Below are 20,779 nucleotides of genomic sequence, written 5' to 3' on the forward strand. Positions count from 1 at the left end.
TGTTTCGTTATTTTATCGTGTGAATATTTGCTCAGTTGTATTGTATATATTGTGTATATTTCGTGTACTGCATATATTACAAATATTGTATGTATGCGTGCGTGCGTGCGTGTGTGTACATGTGCAGTTATGCATAATTATGTATGAACCTAATAAGTAGATTTTCAAATAGAAGTGTCAGTGCAAATGCATACTACGAGTGCATAATAGAAGTAGTAAATAGTGCAAGAGCAGCTACGCAATGTATATGCTAGTCCAAATGCAAATACAAGTTCGGGAGCAAGTGCTTTACGCATGTGCAAACATGAGTGTAAGTACAAGTGTACGATATAGATGTAAGTGTTAGAGTAAGTTTATAGCGTCTGTGCAAGTGTATTCTGCAAGCACAGGTGCATAGTGCAAGTACGAGTGCAAGTACAAGTGCAAGTGCAAGTACATATTCATATTGCGAATGCAAGTGCAAATGATAATAATACAATTCAATATTGGATAAAGTTTCATATAGTAAATTAGATAAGTTTATAGCAAATGAAGGTAATTAATTCACACGGTCTATAGTTAAGAAATCAATCATAAAATTAACACAAACATAAGAAATATAATGCGAGAGAACCGAAAGAATGATGAAAGAAACTTGGAATGTGAAATCAAGGGTTTATCCTGGAAAAGGAAGTAAACCACCGGACAAGAAGCAAACGACCGAGGGCAATGTGCGGTCACGTATTTACCCGAAATACTTCGCGATCATTCTGAGCGATCAAACAGGTTTTCACACAGAACGATTGATGCCAGGGAAATCGCGCATTCCATCGACACAAGAGTGCACCGATTTCACTCGAGTTCGAACGCAAACCGTACGTGACAAGTACTCAATGCCTCTTAAATTCGGAAATCAGAAAAATCCTCGAATCGTGAAATCGCGCGCTGTCGTCCACCAAGTCGTACGTTCTTCCGCTTCTGCCTTCGTGTGTGAAATTTTATAGACCGATTTAGCACGCGAAGAGAAACTGAGATTTATTTCTGAGATTTACCAAAAACGAATTTATTAAAACCAGGAGATAATTATTATTTTCTATTTCTCTTGTAGGAAGTCTAGCTATCGAACGTTAAAATTAATTATTCATGGTTTAGTAATTGTACTGAGAAATATTAATCATAATAATATTCGTTGTACCTTTACAAATCCTGCTCGAATTGAAGAAAAATTAAAATATTGAAATTAGTTCTTAAGATCTAGGAATCGTCAGTTGTATTATATAAATTTACATTTTTCACATATTCAAGTATTTGAACGTAGATTGTTAGAAAAATTAACAAAAAATGTTAGAAAGAAGTAGAAGTAATGGTTATATTAATAAAATAGGTATTTGCCTGACATATCAAAGATTATACTACTTAATCGCATAAATACCTTTATTTAATAAAGGTTAAGATTTAAAACTATTTTTTTGAAAGTGAGTAAATAATAACTGAAATTCATTCGCATCCGCAATTCCGTATTAGTTCACATTGAATGACATAATTACTCCATACAAAAATACAACACATAATTATCTGAAAATATAATATTCGTAACTTTATTAAAGTTTCAAGAAATTGGACAGGTACTTCTTTAATACTTTCACCACCTACCAAAAAAAATTATAATTTTCAGTTCTATCTCTAAAAACTTCTGCTGAAATAGTTCGAGCTCAAAGATCGAACAAACAAGTGAGAAAACAGGATGAGAATACATAAATCATTACAAGAACCATTACAAGATTTCAATAACGGATATCAACTTTTACTGCAAAATCGCAATTGTACCTGACGCTATGTTTTTCCGTGGGTCCTTTCTCGCTAAAAACTCTGTTGTGACGTCGCAATGAAAAACGATTTTACGTTGAATGAAATGTAACTCTCATGACTAGTTGCAATAACTGTCTACGAAACACACGTTCGTTGCATCAGACGAATCTAACCTGTCGAGAAATAGCAGAGTTTTGCAAAATATTTAGTTTAACATTATATTGCACTACTAGAAAAAAATAGTACTATCTCTAATTAATTTATCCGCTAATTATTTAATATGTGTTTTCTTCAGATCACAAAATGGCCGTTAGCGTGGATTCAAAATGTGCTGCTGTCATCGTCATCGCTTTGTTGACAGTAGTTCCAGGAACTCACGGTGTACCGCGTACAATTAAAATTGGTGAGTAACAAAAACAAAAATCTAAATATTAACGAACCTAACCCAATCTAATTTTTCGTGAACGTATTTTTCCATTGAAGTAATTTACCCGTATCTCGATGAGAACTATTACCGAATCTACCGAGTTCCGCGAATTCCAGTAACGGCAGCAATTTGCAAAACAGAACCTCTCAAAAAAAAGGAGTACGCGAAAAATCTACAACAAAATGTCACTTTCGACAAAAACACCGTGTGCTGCGAATTTCGTGTCGAGCAAAAGGTAAACGAAGAAGAAAAATAGAACATGCGCGGGTGCAAATTAAATTTCTACCAGTGTCGAGACAAAGCATCCCCCCTCCATCCTCTATGCTCTCCTAAAAAAGATGAACGAACACACTGGAAAAAACTCTCGTTTTTTCCAAAAGAACGAGGCGGCATAAAAATATTTCTGCAATAATCGTAACCACGTGCCTACGTACTTGTGTTCCGAACAAAAGACGCGACACCTTTCAGTTCCAGTATAAGATCAAACAGTAAAACAGGGAAAGAGAGTTTTTTCAGTCAGTTCATTTCCATCCAATGCAAATAACTCGTCGAACGAAATGTACGTCCGATAGCGGGCGGATCGGGGAAGGGCAGAACGTAAATTGCACGTGTCCCAACGTGACCGCACACTAGAACCGCAAGCACACCGACGGTGTTTGCACTTTATAGGCGTATTACACGACTGCTCTCACGGAAGTCACGTACGTGGCCGCAGGTTACTGAAGAAGTGCGCGTTTGTCATGGCGCCGGCTTAGTAGAAACTCCCCTTATGAAAATGCCCAAATATTTAGAGAAGAACGGATGGGTTTCATAAGAGGTCTGTTCTAGCGTATGCAGTAGCTGCATTTACCATGATATGTACACACCGAGCCGCGCGCACATCCGTATACACGACCACCATGGTGAATACGACGCGGACTGGATATTTCGTTGAGTAGCCTCGCTGAAAATCTCTCGACATACGTGTAACGCGTATGTACCAGCTGATTCATACGGCTACCGTAACCAAAGAATTCTCTTCTGACAAGGAATTATTTAAAGTTTCTGGTTGAACGATCGAGCAGAATTCTCATTGCCGTCCGCTCTCGCCGGCCCGTTTCTAGAACGAAAGGATGTATGTTTAATTAAAATTGAATAGGCTCTCTAAGGTAGTATAAAGCTGTGTAATTAAAGAACTGGAAATTTGAACTAACTTTGAATTGGAGTATTTGAAAGTCTTACGATAGTGTGAATATGTTAATGGAAACTGAGGAGACGTTTGTTCATTTTTAGTATTAATCATGTAATATACAAAAGAAGCATGAACTGTAAGATTGAATAAATTTTTTGAATGTTGAATGTCTTTTTTTTTGCCACGCCGACGAAACGTATTGCTACGATCGAACATGAACTTCCGATATTTGATACGCTTCCCTTTTTCTTGTATCAGGCATTTCCGATATCCGTATGCGTAGCCTAAAAAGCTGCCTCCAAGGAAATCAATTTCGGATCGCCAACTCCCTTTTCTTATCTCGAGTTTGTATTACCCGTTTCATATTCTTTACTTGAAAAGTATTTCTCTTTCGATATAAAAATGATAAAAAGCTACAGTCTCAATTTTTGTGATACCCGCTAGAGTTTCACGTCAGCGCAGGTTTATGGCAGGTTTTTAATGTTACATCAATGTATATAATGGAAAATAACCTCTTCGCAGAAATTAAAGAAAGAAGATGAAAGAAAATAAAGAAAGGATGGAAGAAAAATGCCTCGATGGAAGAAAAATGCCTCGATGGAAGAAAAATAAAGTCACGCGACAAAAGGATTATCGAGCACAGTTTGAATAATCTAATAAGCGAGATTTACGATCTAATTAATGCAAGAATTGTAAAAAAAGTAAACATTATCGTACAATATTTAGGAACGTGTACAGAGTAAATTGACAACGCCTAATCTTTTCATTCGGTGCAACTGAGAATTTGTAGGCTTCGATTTTCAAAATTTCAGATGCAATATACATAATCGATGCAATGAGAATGTCGATGGTAATTATATGTTAGAAGATACTTCAAAAAAATACAAGCCAATAAAAAGCTATAAAATCATTAATCATCGTCTTCTTAAAATTACGACAGCGTTTCAAACCCGCGATGACTTGACTATCTCTCCTACCTGAGATTATTCTTTGGACCGTGAACCCATCCAATAATTAATTTCAACATTTTTGAGATATTTTAACCGTAATCCGCGATCAAGATAAATAGACGGTAACCACGGACCGCAAATTCGAACAACCGTTTCAACTCCTTGCGTTAAGCGAGGCTGCATTCCGTATGGCTGACTATGAATGGGCCATTCTAGTGCCTCAAGTCAAATCCCATTCATCAATGCAGCGTTATCGAGCGACTCGAGTACAAATAATGAAATATCCTTCGATGATGCACAACCGACTGAAATGCACCGCAATAACAATTTATTTTACAATCCTAATAAGCGGCACTCGAATTTACAACCAGTGGGATGCAGAAAATTAAAACAGCAATCATTTTTGTTATTACTATCGTTTTAAATTATGCATTTTATCATCTTAAATTAGATAATTCCCAGAATATATGACATGTATAGATAAATGATATCGGTATTGTCCCAGATATGATTCAGTTGATTATCCGTTTCATTAATACCAGTCATTATAATCGTCCATCGTTAAGTGCCCGTAGTATACTTGCTGTAGATGGCTATAGTCGCTCGTCAAAAATCATAGCAATTTATTGTATGCGCAAGCTTAATGTAAATGATAATCCTTAAAGACTAGTATTATTGTTAATAGGATTATTAGTAATGCTTTATTGATTTTTTTATTAATTATAGTCATTCATCGTTGAATCGGGACTGCGTATAGATTATTATTATTCACCTTCTAAAATTCGTAATATTTTCCTACATTTTTGTACATATTGAGCTGAAATATTAACATTTAAAAACTAATGTCGTTATTATTGCCAATTATTAATAGAATAATAAAGATGTATTATCAGGAAAATGATACATTTTTTTAATTAAAAAGATTTAAGCAATTTCGATCAATGACTTGGCAAAATTCCTTAAAAAAGAGCGACATAAATACTTAAAGCAAAAAATCGGACGAAAATATAATTACATATTACATAATCCACGAAATAAATATCCGTCGGAAGATGAATAATTCTTGAATGAACTACGTGAGTGGAAACATGTAGGTGGCGAATATTTATCAATATTTCTTTCGCCCTTTTGTTTTGCCTTCGAAATAATCTACAAATTGAAGCGACACGTGGCGTACGAACGAGATTGAATTATTAGCGAACAAGACACGTAAGCGCGTCCATGCGAGACTAGTTTTCATTGGTTTACGAGCCCCAAGCCAGGCAGCACACGTCTCGCCTTTTCCACTAAAGCCAGCGTTGTTCACGAGAATTACTGGTCATTCGAAGGGTGTAAGAAACCCTCGTGGGCGAACCGTGAAAAGTTTCAGCGTGCCAGCGCGATGTGACTATAAATAAGGATTATATTCGCGTACGACGTGTCGCGTGTATAAAATTATACGTCCTCGCCTGCCGTTCGAACAGGCAGCTTTACGGTCTGCCGTGTGTAATTCCATTCGAAAGTAACAAACAAGCGAATCCAGGAACCCATCCACACCGTTCCAAAAGTTTAACCAGTCCTTTCTGACGACGATTTCACGATTTCGTTGTCACATTCACAATACCAGGCTAAGGTAGAGTTACCAAATGGATAGAATTTACCAAATTTGGTCATAAATCTATATATAATAAATGCACGCATAATAAATTATGCCATTGATTTTGTGTAATACTTCGTTGGTATATCACTTACCCATTTAAATATAATTACGTATCTTTTACCGCCTAAATTAGTTTAAAAGTACAACGGAGGAACAGTAACACACGACACAATGTTAAAAAAATTTGTAAATTTTAGAATCGATAATTCTTATAAATATGGAATAATGAAAGTAGTTAATAATCAAGAGAGTACATCGAATCATCGAATGTGGGAATTGCTTAGACTAAATGTATTATGACATTTTATAGGCAGCGATTTAATACGCGTATTATTTATTAATAACGTCTCATAATATATAACAAATTTGAGTTTTCTATGCAAAGTTCAAGGTTGAATTTTAAAATATTGAAAGTTGACTGATTCGAGTAACCCAATATACACGACGGAAGAATTAAAAAATTCGTGGGAAAGGGAAAATTTTGCGCGTAGTGCATTTTGAAACTCACGCTCTTCGATTTCAGCGCGATACATTTTTTATGCTTGCAACGATATTCGAATTCTATTTCGTACGCCGGTAAACAGAACTGTAAAAATACTGCACTGAGATACATACATTTGTAACGCTTTTTAACATCGAACGGGTAAAGTTTTTTCAATCTCCGCATACATAAATTTTGATTTATTTATTCGAAGTGGGAAATATCAAACAGCTAATATTCGTAACTCAGATTACTAGCGGAACCTAACCATTTCAGCTTATTCGTTGATTCAGTTGTGTTATTGTTTCACGATACTATCCCGTGTTGCGTTCACATTTTATTGGAAAATTCAGGTCAACGTATAGTTTATCGTCGTTAATATTTCAACGAGGTGAATCTCTCGATCGATGAGCCGTCCGAAATTCGATTGAAAATAACGCTTTTTCATGTCAGTGATGATCAAATTGCGGATCTTATTCAGTATTTGTCCAATCAATTCTTATTAATTAGGTACATGTTGTACGTATACTATATCTTGGAATTGGTTTCAAATTTTATCCATATGATCACAATAGTCCTGTCTCGTTACAGCTAATGACATTTTTAAAAGCTGATGCATAACACACACCAGGTGTATCGAAAAAGTAATGGGACTGGCCCTGTAGAAATGTTTATATGTCATTTAATGAAAAATGTACATTGTACCCTTCAAAATAGTTCCCTTGAGAAGCTATACACCGTCGGAAGCGGTTCTCCCACTTCAGGGAACAGCGAAGGAATTCTTTTAGCGAAACTGTTTTCAGTTGGTCAGTTACAACCTTTTAGATGTTGTCCACATTTTCAAAGTGATGTCGTGTGATTAAGATTTTTAATTTTCGAAAAAGCTCAAGCGAAAAAAATAATAGTGATGTGGATTGAACTCTGAGGAGCGTGAAGGCTGTGCAACCACAAGAATACGTTTGTTGGCCAAAGATTCATTTACAGAGAGTGCAGTATAAGACACTGCACGATACGACACAGTTCCATTTCCGCAACGCGTTACTGAAACACACATTTATAAAACTCGCTACGAAATCGCTCGTGTTAACTGAATCGAGTTCAGACTAACATTGAAAGCTAAAGTAGAGATACTGCGTCACAAATAGCATCGCAGCATTGATGCAATCGGATTCCCGAGAATCGAAATCTGATTACTTTTTTAGACATATCTCGTATTATATGTATTATATGTGAAAATTTTCTATGACAAGCATTGAAATACTTTCATGAATGTATGCACACGTAAATACTTAACAACAAAAGGATACAACTCTCAACAATTCTCGACAGACGATATATACGTAATCTCTATCACGACACGGTTTGACCATCACTGCACTTTGTCACACGAAAGTTTCCCGCATCGTAAACTTTTTCATCAATACTCTATAAAATGCCACAATTCACCTTATACAGTAAGCAGTCAAAGTATATCTTGAAAACATCATTGAGCTCGTTCATGTTATCAAGCCGTCAGATGTTTATTGATATCAGTATAAAGCAAACAGAGAAAGCACAAAGAAAGCACGAGGAAGGGAATCAAGTGAAAAGGAATCACGAGAAACGATTGGAGGAGCGCGTGCAGCACGAGCCAGTCAGCCTTGTATCGTAGAGATCGTCGATTTCCTGTACCGTCGGAGGCTGTGGCTTCGGGGCTTCCACCATCCGGAAGAGACGAGCATCGCGCCAGGTAGCGACTTCCTTTGCCTTCCCACGAAGGTAGACCACTCTTTTCAAGCGCATGCCATCGCGAAAATACCCTTCCTCCCTCAGTAAGTGATTACTTCCCTTTCAAACGTGTAACCGGATCGGGTATGCGTGTGCCACTATTCAATGGAAATAGAGAGACGCCTTTTCATTGGCGTTTCCCGTAGAAAACTGCCCCTCTTCCGTTCTCGTTCCTCGTCCCGTTCTAACCGTGAACTTTTGATAACGTTATTAGAAGTTGTTCGCCGGTCGAGCCAACGATTCCAGCTTAGCGAAATGGTTCCTCGTGGTTCACTTGGGAGAAATAAAGTTGTCCACTGGGGACAGATAAAAAGAAGAAATCGAAGAAACAACGAGACAGAGGCAGGATGGCTTGATCGATATTCAACGGTAGATAAAGGTGTGATATATCGTCGTGGTGAATGTGGAAATGGCCTGAATGCTGCTGACATCGGTGACGGACGTCGGTGTTGCTGGAATGACCTGTGAATCCCGGACGAAGAATACGTTTAGAGAAATCCATCGACGAAGCTAATCGTTGATTTCGTCCATTGATTCTTTTGACTCGTTCTTTTTCTATCCGCTTCCTGTTCTTTCTGTAAGAGATTAATGACTTTGTATTATGAACCGAAGAACAGAATGATTTACAGATCTTGCATCTTAAAGATTCTTCAAAATCATACAGAACCTTTGATAATGTGTGTAAAACGAGCAACATCTCTGTTGTAACTCTACAAATGCAATCAATGTCTAAGCAGAAACACGTCACAAAAGCAGTGTGAGACACATTGAAAGCGTAGAAAATAACGCACTCGCGAGATTTATATGTACAGTCTTACGGGGGGGTCAAAAACGTTCACAGAAACACACATATTCCAAGGGCCGAAATGTTTAAGGGAATTTCTGTTCCATTTAACTTTCCACGTAGACTTGTTTCAAATTCTCACAACATCGATGTTCGATTTGAAATTTCAAATATCATTATGTCGTGTTAAAAGATTTTAAACATTTTCCATCTATTTATCAAAATTTTCACAAGACATCTTTATACTCGAAAAAGTTGAAAATTCTTAACCGGAATCCCTTCCATACTGATTACATGGCCCCTCTAAAAATTTTCCTAGCTCCAAGTCGGAACTTTCACTGCGTACAACTTGCTCCAAAGTTTCGCAAAGTTTTTGTTGCACCGTTGGAAGGAGGAAGATAGAGAATACAAATTGTTTGGGAACGATACAGACGGAATAGGAGAAGCTGCTGGGAAATATCAAATCGCGGAGCTGCCTAACCTTTGGAGACTGAAGTTCCTAATAACAGTTTGGTTCACGCCTGTCCTACAATTTCTCCTCGGGAATTGTAATTGCTCCGTGGAATAATTCACAGGCATTATAGATATCCCGAGGACAAGAATTGATCATAGCACGCCTAATGAAGGATAATGATTAGTCCAATCACCGGCTATTCATACCGATCCCCGTTACAAAGGGCCTACCTTCCCGTAAATCCAACTATGACTCTGTCTACCTATCAAAGCAGTATTTCGTGCTGCATAGCTGAAATTGTTTAACGAGAAAAGTTTCATTCAATTTCGAACCGAAACCATGTCTGTATTTACGCTGTCAGAGACTTTTTCCCTGCGCGATGGACGCACGAAATTTGTTTCATGGAATACCGCTCCCCGGAATGGTGAAAAAGGGTGGAATGATTTATTTTTATAACTGGCTAGTTATGCGTATGCAAATGTTTAAAGCGTTTTACTTGTCTGTAACGACGAGAGATGTCGTTAAAGGCGTCCAGAAAATTCTAATAATGAGAACTGGAATTTAATTGTATTTGTTCTTCTCTGCTTTTCTTTTCGCCTCTCTCTTCTCTTCCTTTTTTCTCTTTTTTTTTTCTTTTTACAATTAAATATAACGGTTTGAGAAAAGAAGCAGGGAGGGTGGCAGGAATATGGAGTAACGTCGAAAAATAATATCGTCGCCAGCTTTCATTCTTTTTCATTATAATTCTTTCGCCGATATTATCGTCGAAGGAGATACGGAAGTTCCTCGTTTCGTCTTATATTCTTGCCGCTCTTTACTCCCTTTGCGTCACTCTATTGCGGGCCCGATAATAGCACGGCTAAGCTCGACTTTGTGGATAATAGTTATAAGTTTAATTAAACCAGTCCTTCGTAGCGCAACCCTCCATTCTTCCTCTGGGATATCGTACCGCGCGAAGCGCAGATGATTCCCGTATCAAAGAAGAAAAATTGCAGGACGCTGGGCGTATATTCCCTTTCTCTTCTTCTTCTTCTCTCTCTCTCTCTCTCTCTCTGCATGCTTCCCTTTCCGAGCATTTTCTTTGAAAATTCCGGCAACCATGGCGAATCTACAAAGAAATTTTAATCGCTCCTGAAGCAAAAGGTACGCCCTCGATGCTTTATAAATCTTGGTAATCTATACAAAAATGAAGACAACATTGTAGAAAAATGTTTATAAGTACAACGAGGACGAATTAAAGAAACACACTTATACCGAGATACACTAAGCTCGATTATTTTCTGTAGAAACACGATTTCTCCATTTTAATTTGCGACAAGCTCTTTGTTATAATCGTTTTTATGCTGCTATGTGGAAAAACTGCACATTGTATATGTTGTACGTGTGAAAATATGATTGGAAACCGAGAAAGTTCTACACGAAACGTCCAAAGATTTCAGAGATTCGTATTATCATTATTCTGTTCCTGTAGCGGCACATGCGTTGTTTTGTCACAGAGGATTAACACTGTACGACGCATATAATGTAATATAAACAAACTCTGGACAAAGCAATATCGCGCTACGTACAACCGTCAACCTGAGCCAAGTTCAAACCTTCCGATGCCCTCCGCCCCCCATCCCGACCAGTATAAATAGACGACCATGTTCTCCAGACATAGTCAGTCACGCAAATCAATATCAGCATCGAATCATCGAGATCATCAGTCGAGCGAATGGGTATAACGAATCAGTCTGAGGTGTATTTGCTGTCCGTGGTAATTGTAGCTGCTGACTGTAGATGTCGCTGCTGGGGTACTAATGTTTTTCTTCTAATTTCGATGCGTGAAAGAAAAATCGAACTACGGGCGTCGGGATTTGAACCCGGGGTCTCGAACGTTCGTAACCTTAGGCGCTAACTACTGCGCTGCCGTTGTTCGGTGTTAGTTAGTGTCAAGTGGCGGTATTTGTGCTGTTGAGTGCCGCCACAAGCCTAACGAATCAGCATAACAATTAGTATCGGTACCACAGTATCGCGTAATCTTATAACGAATATCATCGAGCAAGCAACGCTTACGATTAACTTTGTATTTTACATTTCAGAATATCTGTAAATATAGTTAACAAAATTAACTCGTTTCGTTATTAATTTAACCAACAACACGTCTCGCCGTCCACCACATTTCAATTGGCAGTTTTCCGTTGCTTCAACCACTGTCAAGTTTCATAATTTTTGGAATGTAATCCCAAACGGAATTGACCTAACTAAAACTGATTGGTTTTCGACAAATTTTCACTTCACGATCATAAAAGTCTTGGATTTGTTTAACACGTTTATTAGTCCCGTAAACATACGTGCCAAAAAAAATTAAATTCGGCACGCAAAATCCCTGTTTCTCGCCGTTAAACTCTTCTCGCAAAGCCGTTTCCTCTGGTTGATCCGATAGCAAAATATCGAAAGCCTAATGCGTTGTAGAGCGTGTTACAACTGGTTCTAGAACCAGCCGTGAAACACTACAACTTTCCAGCAAGAATGTTTCCAACAACAACAGCCTGGTAATCGTTCACCGGTGAAATTTTGCCTGTCGAAAAGAGAAAAATATTACGCTTCGCTGACACTCGTTAGATATTCATGGGAATCAGAGTGCAATTCGCGCTTTTTGCTCGTGACAAGCACGTAAGTCGGGACCAGGACCTGTGGCCAGGAAATCGGGATAAGGGTAGAGAAAGGGGGGAGGGAGAGAGAAGCAGATAGATAGGCAGGCAGACAAACAGACAGACGAAGTGGGGCAGAAAGATAAAGAGAGAAGGAAAAAGAAAAAGAAAAAGGAAAATAATTCCGTGAGAAAACATTAATGAGGCTTGAACATTCGCGGACAACGTCGAACGGGCTGAACTGAATCTCTGGTCCGATTTTTCAACGGTTGGGCGTCGAAGTTTGAACGAGTGGCCGTTAAAAGGAAATATTTTTCCTCATCTGGGCTTTCCCAACCACGTCAAAGGAACCTTCAGGAAAAGTGGTAAGGGAGGAAGCGGGGAACAGCGGAAGATTCCGCGAGGGCAAGTAGAGTTTTTCCAACGAATGAAATTAAACGACTCCCGGAGAAAGAGCTCGTTTAAAAGCGTATTCGCCCTGGTATTTTCGAGCGGATGAAAAAGGGGCGGGAGTGGCGGCGAGGATTTTTTTGAGGACACGGTAAAAGGCACCACAGACAGCCGGAATGACAACCCTTCTGGTCAGGTTCAAGTTTCCTCCTTAGAATAACATCAAACCAGTGTTAAACTGCGAGAACGTGATTTGCTTGAAAAATTGTTGTTTACACAGTATAACCGTTCGTTTTGATTAATTTTGTAAGAAAGATAGTTCTACGTTTTGATCTATTTAATTCAAGAGTTAAGAAATGCTTAGCTTGCGAACTTGAACTTGCTCTTCATTATGAAGTTTGTATCTTAATCCTTCATCTACATACTGATCGCTTTCGAATAAGTAATCTTAAGACACTTTTTCATTTTTTCTATATTTTTCCTTAAATTTTGCCCTGCTTAAATAAATTGAGGTAACACGTGACAATAAAAAAACTTCGTTGATATTCTGGAAACTTGGAAGAGTATACAAGAATTTCGGAGGATTTTTTAGGACACAAAATCCTAAAAAGAAGACGGTATGGACTTAAACGACCCAGTATACAGACGACGTCAGTAAAAATAAGGTTGCAGAAGGAAGGTTAAGGATCTTATTAAAAGTAAAATGTTATTCAAAAATAAAGATGTTTTAAAGAAATTAGTTGAACGGCCTGTTTAATCCAAAATTCCAAATAAAATTCCAAAAGCCAGAATTGATCAGATTACATTTTGAAACATTAAACATCGATGGCATATTTCGACACTGAATTTAAAACGTTTTCGAAGAAAAGGATTAGTCAATTTGATTTCAGAATGTCTCAATTGCCTTGTGAAATCAAAATTCATACCATAAAAATAATAATAGACCCGTAAGGAATATTAAAATTCCAGACAGCTCTTCAATCAAATTATTACGTTTAATTCCTCGACAGGATATGTCATTTTGATCTTTCTTCACATTACATCGTACAACGATCTGCTTCATACAGGTATATCGTTAACGAAATTCTTTCTTCAACTGAATGAACATCATTGCGTTGAATTGTAACGAATCCGTGTTATTCTTTGCCAAGGCGAAAATCGTCCGTTAAAGAGCAGCCCCTAGCAAATGCTCGTTTATTTACTACACTTAATTTCTCTCAAGCGATAGGGAACGAGCAATTATCCAAAATGTTCTTTCCGATCCGCGCTAGAAGACGCAAACCTCACGCAGTAAATCAGCGAAAATAATTGAACGATCGACGAAAACCGAGCAACATTGCCTCTTTAAATCTATGTTGCTGAATGTACTGTTGCAGGAAATAAAAGAGACCCAGCTGGCATTGAATAACAGATGTTCGTTGAACATGTTGATAGGCAAGCAATAAAAATTCGAGTTACAAAAGCTGTCGAAGTTTCGCCGAGGGTATTTAATTGCTGGAGGTAAAACAAAGCTCGTTTTTTTTGCTTCGTGATTCTTCCTTTTATTCGTGCGATTCTTTCATTTATCGCTGAATGTTTTAAGCATGAAGCGAACTAATGAATAGAGCTAAGCGGGGAAAACGATCCGTCATAGGATAATGAGGATACTCTCTCGTTATTTATTCCAACACTTTGAAGCAGATATACATTTTGCTGTCTTTTCTTTCGATTCAATGCTTTTTTGACTTTCGATACAGAGAAAAATCTGGTGCATAGCTGTTAATTCTTATGCAAGCAACCAACATGGTTGCTATCGTTATGTGATGACAATAAATAACAAACGAATAAATTAGTTTGAAATTTTGATATTTCAAAGGTTTGCATAAATTTCGATGTAAATATGTCCGAGTAATGTAAATTCAAAGTGATTTTATGCTATTTTTATTAAAAAATAACAAATTGATAGAAGCAATGTAAGAATTTAGACTCGAGTACCTGGTTGTGGATACTAATATTAATATTAGTTTATTTCATAAGTATTTCATAAGTATAATATTGTTTGCGTACGCGTAAAATGGATGTGAGTTTAAATGAAAATTGTTATTATCAGAATTTTATAAAGTTGAAATAGAAAATTTCAAGATAAAAAGTTATAAATAATACGGAAAGATTCCTCGCTTATCAATTGCCAACAGAGAATTCTTTATTTTCATTTAGTATACGTTTCATTTAGTATCAACGATAATATTACTTATGAAATGACCTGCTATAAACGATACCATCGAAAACAACGACGTTATTTGAAAATTCTTTGACCAAGTGGTTCGACATCTTTTTATAAAATTTTCTTGGTAAAGGTTTCTTTCGAATGGTATAACGATCAAAGATAAAATTCTTCGAAATGGTCAACGCCGTTTTATTCGATCGTTTAAGGGGGACGATGCTGTCCAAGATTATTTCACAAATGATAATCGGGATTATGACCGCTTTAAAAGTTTATGTTTAAAGTAACATGGCTTTTCTTGCTTATACTGCGACTTTCGTGACTTTAACATCTCTCTCTATTTGCAACATTTCGCTAATGAGATACCGACTGGGATTACGAGATTGCGTTAATTCTTCTTCGTTTCAGTAAGGAAAATATCTATACTTATTTTACATTCGTTTGAGCATGTTTCAATGTTCTAAAAGTTATCTAACGATGAAATTCAATCGAATATATGTATACTTATAAATTATATAAATTATACAAGTTATTACCAATACACTAGTTGCTTTTCTATATTTACAAATCGTTTAACTTGCAGAATAAGTGTCATAGAATTTGAATATGTATTAGCATAAGTAATTCAATATTTAGAATAATTGAATCTCAGAAAAGTAATATTTCAATTTCGAAAGACAAAAGACTATTAATTCACAGATTTTACATTTCATTAACATTCGTATACGATTGCCAAAATCGAGTAGTCTTGTTACTTATAAGCGGTAATGTAAAAGTACATATAGTTTTTTTTTCTTGCAGCATACATAAAGTGTTCTTAGCTTTAGCTCTAAAGATCTATCACGATGTTTCTATTGCTATCACACGAGAGTAAATTTCCTTCCAGAAGGAAAAGTCTCTTTAAGAGGACGCTCGTAAAAAGTCACGAGGAATTTTCACAAGCGGTCGCACACAGGACTTGCGACTCTCTCTGTCGATGCTTGCTTATTTTTCTATTAAAAGATTCAAGGCGGACACGGTTAGTAACATTGGGTTACGAGGCCACGCTCTATACCAGTCGAATACTATTAAATTTTAATGTAGTTATAAATAAAGCAGGCACAGGGGATGATTATCATAGACAACTGCACCCACTACCATAGCAACCGGTGCGACTATCCTACATAATAACCAACCATATTTTACAATTTGTGCCATTGTAATGTCGTTTTAATTGATGAAACATTAAATGGATCGGTGTACTAATACGAGATTATATTATCTCGAGCTGCTAGCCACGGTTGCCAGCAACCATATCAATAACGTGTTATTTCATGGTTTTTCGTTGACGATCCGAAATGATTCCATAAAGAGGCCGGTTGAAACGTTGATGCGTCATTAAAATGTGTTATGCAATTTTCATCGTGGACAAATTGTAGGATTAATTAGCAATTCGAAACGGTTAAGTGGTAACGGCGAGATTTTCAAATGTTGTGCATTCGGAGAAAAACATCGGACCAAAGTGTGCTGTTTGAATGTTCATTAAATCTTCTTAATAGTTCGTCTATATGTTTATTATTTGCTCAAAAATTTCTGTAGCGAGAGTGGGAAAACGTAAAAGAACCAAGAAAAGAAAATCGGAGTAATGATATTTCCAGGATGTTCCATTAATTTATCACAGAATAACTAACTCGTTATATTGTTAAAGATTTTAAGCTCCATAATGCTTGACTGTTCGGTTGAAATACGTAACCAAACATTATCACTGCGAATTTATATGGATTTGTGTGAAATTAAAAAATACCAAATTTCTTTAATTGCGTCTATGAAAATCTGATTTTGCAGACTTAATATCCGCAGTGCAATTTTCACAGACAATAACAAACGGAACAATAGAACCAGAATACAAGAAATCTTGAAAGCCAACGAATAAAGACGTTTCTATGTACATTTAATCTGTCTGCGTAGCCAGGCGAGATTCAATCTACGAAATGTCTGTACAGGATTTATCGAATTATACAAGCGGCCACTCTCAGCTACCCCTTTTGAATAGCACGCGAAGGGTTCCGGTCGATTGGGTACTATCGATTCGACGATCTGGGCTGAGACTAGCGGGATACGCCGCGTCGGCTTTATTTTATTTTTCATATACAAGCTCTAGAAATCCTGTGAAAGGCAACGAGAACGCCGTTAAGACCTCAAAGTAGCCCTTTTACAGACGCAACTCTCGCTTAATGCGCCGCGACACTTCGGGCTAGTTTCACTTCGTTGGCCACGGCGATGCTTTCAGCCGTCCTGGACCATTATCCGGTACTATTAACAGCTTTATGCAAATTTTGTTTGCCACCGACCGACAATATAGACGAGAGCAAGCGGGATGGGTTCGTCGTTGGTAGTTGAATGTCATCAATGCTTGTCGGAATTTCGCGAAGAATTCGAAGATTCCGTGTTTTATAGAATACTAACCAGACTACTAACCACAATACTAATAATAAAAACGTAATGTGCTTTCGTTAACAAGTTGAGAATGTATTTCACGGAATAAATTGCTCTCATACCCATCTTGCACTATTACTTTTATTTCATGGGAAAATAGAATACACCAAATTAATTCAATAATAATCAGTTTATTGACTTCTAGTTTATCAGTGTCTATAACCAATGTATTTGTAGATAACTGTCGGCCGATCACGTCTCGTGGCATACGTAGAAAATCGTCGAACCGAATATAACAGTTAAGCTGCTAATTTGTATCGTGGTGGGAGGAAATTTAATATATCGAAGCAATGTGTGTCTTGATGCAGTAGTTTTCAGAAAAGTTTATAATAAATTTTTAAAAGTCGCCGTCTAGCTATTCTGTCCATGTAAATACATTGGCCTGGCCTGATCTTCTGTCGTAACGCATAAGGCATGGATTTACTCCAAAGTCTTATTGATAAGACCATTAGCAAAGTCTCAAATGAAATGTACTTCCCTTTCTTTTCTTACTTATCCGTGTCTTATACTTGCTTTCTTTACCTCTCTTTTTTAAATCCTAGCTTCTGCATTCAACACGACTTCTGGGAGAGAAGAACGGCAATTTTAATAAAAAGGTATTGAAGTATTGTTTTAATTAAAAATTTTAGATAAAAGAATAGCACATGGAAGATTAAACTTATAATCTTTTTTTTAATATCGATACTTCTCTGAAGTCACGTTTCGATGTAAAATGGGAGAATACAAGCAAAGTAAGACACAAGCTTCGTGAGGGGCTGAATTGAAATGCGTATGAAAACGTTTCGACTTTTCACCGCTGTTAGATAAAATATGAAATATAAAAATTGGCGATGTATAAGTTAACACGTAATGGAATAATTGGAAAGCTTAATGGAAGGAAATTTGCTTCCAGGAGGCAGGATGCGACAATGTTTGATAAACTTTTATTAAATGCCTTTTAAAAGCAACAAGTGCCGCCTCGTTTATTACCGGCGATTTATTTGGCCCCCCTTCCGCTATACGCGAAACAATTCACTTTTTGTCTGAATGAATTTCAATAAAATTTATACGCGACGTTGCTGCCAATGCTTATAGACTCATTCGCGCAGCCGTTGAAAAAATTTCAATTAAAACGAGCCGAGATAACAACTTCACATATTGACACCCTCTTCCTACCCAGATTTCTTCACCGGAATAATTCTTTCGTTCTATTAACAACTCTTTTATTAAATGAACCATATTTATTTTAATTCTTGTGAAGAACGAACAATAATTCTTGGCGTTTTGTTTTATTATAATTGAACACCGTTGAGTGAACTCGCGAATAAACAGAATTACTGTGAACAAACTTCACTAAATACGGACTATGAACTCAACTTGATTCCCCATGGCGAACGAAAGATGCTGTAGAACTTAAACAACTCAGCTTTACAGGGATTCAAAGACGACCGCACGTTGGAGATGATATCAGGAAACCTGAAATGGTGAATTCCATTACAAACGATTCACTGTGTTTATAATGTCGACACATACAGATTACAACTCATAGAATTCAGCGTAGAAAATTCGTAACCGATACAGTTGCATAGTGTAAAATAAATGATTCAAGATTTCTGAAATACGTCGTGTCTACAAAACGTGGATCTTGATATAAACGATCTGATTCCAGCGGATTTGATATAGAATATCGTAGTTCTACAGAATTCGATTTTCTCGATATCGAACTTCTAAAACTCAATATCTATGACGGCGAGAGTCAATGTGTTACGGTAGATTTTGAATAGTACGTAAAATGCCGTAGGATAGAAGAACATCCCATGTTTCCGAATGTTTATAGATTTTTAACGAACTATTATGATTTTAAGATTTGTTTTATGTACTTTAAGATTGAATAACTACTCATATAATATCGTGAATATAATAGTACATATAATATTACTTATTTTTCCCATTTTCACTACTCTTAACTATCCTTGAATTTCTTGCAAGACAAAATCAAGCTTCATATTGCTTAATTTTCTTATTTATTACTCGTTCATCAACGAACTGATCGGCACTATAATCGACAGTTAATCACCAGTTAGCAAATAAATAAACTCTCATACTATACAGAACTATAGTTCTGATCCAAATCATTATCTTCTCCATCCCTCGTTATCCGATTCGCCCTTTGTTTCTCGTCTCGCGGCGAGACAGGCGTCAGCTCGATGTTCGTCAAACCGGCGCGATTGAACCTCTCGTCTAGCGTTAACTTGCCTTGGTTCTCGATTAAATTCTACCGTACGCGGTGGGTACGTCGACTTGGAAACTCAGTAATCTACGCCCGGATAAGGGCTTAGCGAAACAGAGGACGAGAGCTCAAAGGGGATGGAAGAAGGAGCGGCCGGCACGTCGCTTATCCGGACGTGTAATGAACTGGCCACACCGCTAGTTCGCGCTATAGTGACAAAGCAACAATTACATGCCATGGATCTAATTACACGACCTGTTATTCCAGCTGTTTCTGAAATAAGCACGATCGCGGCTTTGATCATCCTCGTCGCGACCCTTTCCTCACCGAAAAGTACACCAGTTACACTTTAAAGTTCACGACAATAAAATATTTTACTATTTAGGATGTATGTTTCCGGCAATGTGTAAAATGCAGGCATTTTATATAATGTCTAGAAAATCTATAGAATATCATAAGTGAAACGACAAAGTATGAAACACTTAATATTTCACATATTTCTTGGACATTCTACGAACTGTCAAAAGGCAAACCGGTAGAGTATAAAATTCTCGTCTCAAAAACGTTTTTATAATTAATGAAGATTTTGAACTATTTTTTCTTATAAATGTAACCGACGCTCAGTCTTAGTTTCCGAGATATTCGCAAAAGACCGTCCGTACTATTACAATGAATTTTGCCTATAATTGTACTACCGTAACAACGTATTTGTGAGAGTTGGTAGCTGGCCGCGGTAAGGCGACCGGCAACCAATACTAACTCATAACGCATAACTGTCACGAACGCACAATTGTAAGTAGAATTCACTGTAGTAGCGTCGACAGTGTTTGCCGAATATCTGAGAAACTAAAACCAAGCGGCAGTCATATGTATAGGATACAGTTCTTTAGTATGTTGGGTTTTACAAGATGCTTAAATTTTATCGAAATGAGTAAAGTGTATCCTTTTATGTGCAGTTCTCGTCCTTTTCTGCTATTTTTTCAGTAAGAAGATCCTGTACTTTGTATTTTAATTCTTTGTGTTTTACTCCTTTCATTGCCATATACTTTGTTTTTACCACATATCTTTTCAATGAAAGTTTCTTCATATCTCTCTTCCATTTACCTAAACATTGCTCGTCGTTCTGTATAATGCCTAGGTATGTAGCGGCACATGAGCTAGAGGACAATTCAAATTATGTAGTTATTTTGCCTCGGAGTATCAATGTCGTTAGGATACACATAATGTAATAATAAATAAACTCCGGGCTAAACAATATCGCCGCTACGTGCAACCGTCAAGCGAAGACGAATTCGAATTTTCCAGCTCTCCCTCGATCAATATAAATAAACGAACGCGATCGTAAGCAGTTCAGTTACAACCAGTTATCATCTATCAGTTATCAGTTAGTCGCGCGAATCAGTATCTA

The 20,779-nt window shown here is 37.1% G+C and overlaps 1 protein-coding gene across 3 annotated transcripts in view; it reads left to right on the forward strand.

Moving 5' to 3' along the window:
• Positions 1-20,779, forward strand: part of LOC126919632 (glutamate receptor ionotropic, kainate 2-like) — a 148,761-nt gene that overhangs the window by 88,303 nt on the left and 39,679 nt on the right. For all 3 annotated transcript variants that reach the window (XM_050729108.1, XM_050729106.1, XM_050729107.1), the window contains one exon: positions 2,084-2,191. In XM_050729108.1, coding sequence (XP_050585065.1) covers positions 2,092-2,191 — 100 coding nt within the window. In that variant the 5' untranslated portion in view covers positions 2,084-2,091. The remainder of the gene's footprint in view (positions 1-2,083; positions 2,192-20,779) is intronic.

Source organism: Bombus affinis, chromosome 8 (genome assembly GCF_024516045.1).
Source record: "Bombus affinis isolate iyBomAffi1 chromosome 8, iyBomAffi1.2, whole genome shotgun sequence".
Taxonomy (NCBI): Eukaryota; Metazoa; Arthropoda; class Insecta; order Hymenoptera; family Apidae; genus Bombus; species Bombus affinis.